Genomic DNA, 4,151 nt, shown 5'->3' with positions numbered 1-4,151 from the left:
TACATATTGTTTTCATGAAAAAAATATTGCAACTTTTTTACCTAAAGCCTTTGCTTCATCGTCTTCATATGCAGCTTGCATGTTATTTGTCTGCGTCACGTGATAAAAAGTGAAAACCTGCAGCAAGGTTTTCATCAAAGCTATAAAAAAGAAACCCTTCTTTTCTTCTTTTTTGTGATTTGTCTGCATGGATGTTATCATTTGAACCATGGAAGACTCTTGTGTGATAAACAAAGGAGAACCTGGGAAGTGCTTGATTTTTTTATTCTGTGAAAATGTGAGAAACCTGGAAACGCGTGACTTTAAATATAAATTTTAGCAAAAATATGTGTTTTCAAACATAAAAGTTTTACAGTCCTCTTCTGAGCAGAAATGTAAAATATCCCGCTCTTTAGACGCAGGCTGCCCGTTTGTGTTCTTGACTAACGGAGGTCTGCTGCAGTCCTCACACCAAGCCGGTCATCTGCGCCCTGAGCACGCTCATGGAGTGAGCAAACGACGACAGGGGGTAGACGGAGCCTGAGAAGCCCACCGCCGGGGCAGAGCCCGGATGCCGGCTCAGGCTGAAGCTCAACGCGCCGGCGGCCGCGGCGGCGGCGGCGGGCGCTCCCCCGTCATGGTACAGAACGGGCACCCGGACGATCCGCTGGCTGGAGTTTGGGATGTGCGCTGCCTCCAGGTCAGCGGCGAGCTGCCGCTTCCACTTGTTCCTCCTGTTCTGGAACCAGATCTTCACCTGCGTCTCTGTCAAATGGAGAGACGCGGCCAAGCCCGCCCTCTCCGTGCTGCTCAGGTAGCGTTTGACGTCGAAAGTGGACTCCAGCTGGAACACCTGGCTGCGACTGAACACGGTCCGGGTCTTTTTCTTGCGGGTGCAGCCCGGCTCCGGCGCCGCGTCCGGCTCGGAACGTGCGTCAAAGGCGCTCGGTGCGTCCTCGTTGTCGTCCGTTAAGCAGCAGTCGCCAGTTTTCCTGTCGGTTTCGTCGCTGCTCTCAGTCGTGGGCTCGGACACGGCGGGTGAAGCCCGGTCACAGCTCGGATCCCCCGAACTCGTGTTGCCCCGTGGACCTAAAAAAGAACACACACACCAAACATTCAGAACTGGAATCCTGGCTCGTGATTCATCCGCTGTTGTAAAGGGGTTCTGAGAAATGTTTTTATCAATCCACCGCACGAAAGATGACTGAAGATGGAATTTAAAAAGTCATTTTTTTTTTACAAAGAAAGGCCCTGGAGCCTATAGTTGTGGTAATGAATTGAGGACGTTGGAGCACAAAGTTTAGGAAGTTTGGTTTACTTCACACACTTGTGTTTTACCCGAAAACGTTTTTATTTGTTGAAGTGGGGACAGTAAAACCACCTTTCCCCCTAGTGTAGCCCACTCATTTTCTTACGCTAATTTCTTTTTAAACTCCCCATTGCTTTAATTCCCGTAACTGAACTGTTTTCTTATTTTCAGCAGCGTAAAAATGATCCATGATTTTAAAAAAACCTCCTGGAGCGCAGCAGTGTTGCTTCTGCGCAGTGAAATTAAAAAAAGGAAATTGGCCTTGAAATCCCAGCAGAACTGAGTGAGTAAAGAGGATTGGAGAGTGAATGTTCGTGTTCTTTAAAAGGAAAAGACGATTCTCCTCTGAGAGAATAAAGGATTTTTGGCAAAATCATAATAGATGTTATCTATAAGTTTAGATATGGATTTTGACGGTCGCCATGGCGTCACACGGTGCAGGGCCCTGGACCCCACCCCCTTGCGTGTCGCCCTGTCCCTCCCTCATCATGGATGCGTCCAAACATGGGCGGGCTGCTGTGTAGTCTCTTCTTTACTGATGGCGGCTGCAGCATTACAGTAAACAACAAAACAGTTCTTTGTTCATAGTTTTAATCTGTGAAGTCTGTATGAAGAGCTGTGCATCCCTCCACCCCCGCAGAGACTTCAAATAGGGTGGAGATGTCCCCGCGTAAACGATGGCCAGCTATCACACCTGGACCCCCAGTATTGTCCATCCGACGCTGTTCTGACGGCCCTGCGAGCATCCGCGCCGCCAAAGACGGTTGTGCGTGACGTGCCGTCCTGCGCTTTTGTTTTGGAATGCTGGGGGCATGCGTGCGTAATTCCTAATCCCAGAACCGAGGCACCGACACCAAATCAGAGGATAGCCACGGCCTGCGCCCGCTAAAGAAGAGAAGTGGCTTTTGTGTGTCTGACATAGAACGTGGGTCTTCGAGGCGAGCGCGCGCTGCGGTCGAAGCGCGTTCGCCTTTGAAAGTTTGGCGGAGCGGAAACGCCTGCTGATGATCCTGCTCCTTAGGATCCATTCGCCAACCTGAGCAGCCTCTGAGTTATTCCACCGGACAGAAAAGCAAACAGATGGACGACTGCAAGCAAATGACTTTTTATGACCCATTATGAGCGGGAGCCATGCGTCAAACGCGACGCAGCAGCGCCCGCAGCGCGATCCAAGAAAGAATAATTAGATGTGGTCATTTGCACTTTGGCCAAACACAAACTCCTCTCAACAGCAGCCGCGTTGACTTACTGTGTGACGATTCTGAGGCTCCGAAAGTCGCAGTGGACTTTGCGAGGCTCCACGCCTCTGAAGAGCGTCTTCTGAATGCGGACTCCTCCGGCGCTGGGGCGCTCCCGGCGGGCCCGTGAAATGCTTCAGGGTGGCGCTGCGTTGCTGCAGCTTCGGCACCACAGTCCGTCCAGCAGCTGCCAGGCGCAGACCCCGGCTCATCCAGCCCACTGCGCAGCAGGTTCTCGATAAAAAACGACGACGCCCTCGATGAAGTCGCGCGCTGGACGTCCTTCGACTTGTCCTGCATGTCCTACCTCAGATGTCACGGTGCTGGCGCGCGGAACTGGCTGACTTTCGGTCGTGCGTCACGGTGTCGTAAAGTCCAAACACTCATCTCAAGGGGGGATCTGTCGTGAGGGGGACTCGGGATCTCCTCAGCGGGCGCGGATGAAAGGCAGAAAGCGAAAACGTCAAGTCACACAATGTATGAGCCGAAGACCGCTGGCGATTGGACGAGCACGGCAGCAAATGGGGTTTTCCAAGAAAAAGACCCGTGTCCGTGTCGTGCGTCAGCCGCTGCGCGCGCACGTGCGTTCACGATGTGTTCAAGGCCGAGAGGAGCAGAGACCACCTGTCTTAACCTTAGGGTCCGACACAAAGCAAATACAAAATCCCCTAGAGAGGAAATTTGACCGATTGCTCGTTTGTGTGCGCGCGCATCATAACTGCCACTCATCAAATCAAAGGGAGGCTTGATTCCTTTCATTTGTAGAAAATAGTTTTTTTTAAAGGTTCACATTGATTGAGAGCTGTTTCTTCTTAACAGTAGAAGCTTTCCTCTGTAGGATCATTTCCAGAGCATCACTCTCTGCTTGCATCTGTTGGGGGGGGGTCACAGTGTTTACAGTACAAACCCAACAGTTTTCCAACCAATGGAAGCCAGCTTTTCAGATCAGTGATGTGAGGCGTTTAACTAAATTAGGGTCGATGGGTGTCTCTACCCTTCTCAGTGAAATGGCAAGGCATCGGAGCTTTTATTTCACTTAGTAGAGTCAGCGGCGCTGACCTTTAGCTCTGTGCGCGTTTCCGTGTGCCCCCCCCCCCCCCCCCACCAAAGGGCAGACTTAGCCTTTGACAGAGGATAATGCTGCTCTTCAACATAGCTCTCAGTCCAGACGACATGCAGCACCAGAGCCGAGCCCTGCACCTGTCATGTCATGCAGACCTCAAAAGGCCTCGAATAAAGCCTGTGTGCCCCCCCCTCACACACCACCAAATAAAGCTGCTCCGACTTCCTATGAATGATTCTTATTCAATATTTGTATGTCTGTCATTAACGCACTAACTTACATTATTCATCTTTATTTTTAAACAACTAATCATTCATGTGTGTGTGTGTGTGTTGGGGTGTGTGTGCATGTGTGTGCGCATACGTGTAAATATTCATGATCTGGAGCACTTGGCTTTTATTTTTTTTAAATATAATTTATGAATTATTATCTTAAAGAGATTTGATACAATAATGTGTTCTTTTCATTGCTGAAAAATAGCTTAAAATCAGTCAGTCAGTCAGTCACTCAGTCAGTCACTCAGTCAGTCAGTCAGTCAGTCAGCCAGCCAGCCAGCCAGCCA

The 4,151-nt window shown here is 50.2% G+C and overlaps 1 protein-coding gene across 1 annotated transcript; it reads right to left on the bottom strand.

Annotated features, from left to right (window-relative positions):
- Positions 1–248: 248 nt before the first annotated feature.
- On the bottom strand, positions 249–2,963 carry hmx1 (H6 family homeobox 1). Its single transcript, XM_023960932.2, has 2 exons — positions 2,538–2,963; positions 249–1,068 (listed from the first exon to the last, which is right to left on the bottom strand). Exons 1-2 carry the CDS (start codon positions 2,824–2,826, stop codon positions 446–448), a joined length of 912 nt encoding a protein of 303 aa, XP_023816700.1. The 5' UTR covers positions 2,827–2,963; the 3' UTR covers positions 249–445.
- Positions 2,964–4,151: the final 1,188 nt, after the last annotated feature.

Source organism: Oryzias latipes, chromosome 1, assembly GCF_053564925.1.
Source record: "Oryzias latipes strain Hd-rR chromosome 1, Olatipes_Hd-rR_3.1".
Lineage (NCBI taxonomy): Eukaryota > Metazoa > Chordata > Actinopteri > Beloniformes > Adrianichthyidae > Oryzias > Oryzias latipes.
Note: the sequence above shows the minus strand (reverse complement) of the source record. Positions and strands in the feature narration are given on the sequence as shown.

Bases quoted from the DNA above. Each gene is read 5' to 3' on its own strand.
- hmx1 (XM_023960932.2), bottom strand. From the start codon at position 2,826: ATGCAGGACAAGTCGAAGGACGTCCAGCGCGCGACTTCATCGAGGGCG. The intron at 1,069-2,537 runs GTAAGTCAACGC...GTTCTTTTTTAG, and splicing joins AGCCTCAGAATCGTCACACA to GTCCACGGGGCAACACGAGT.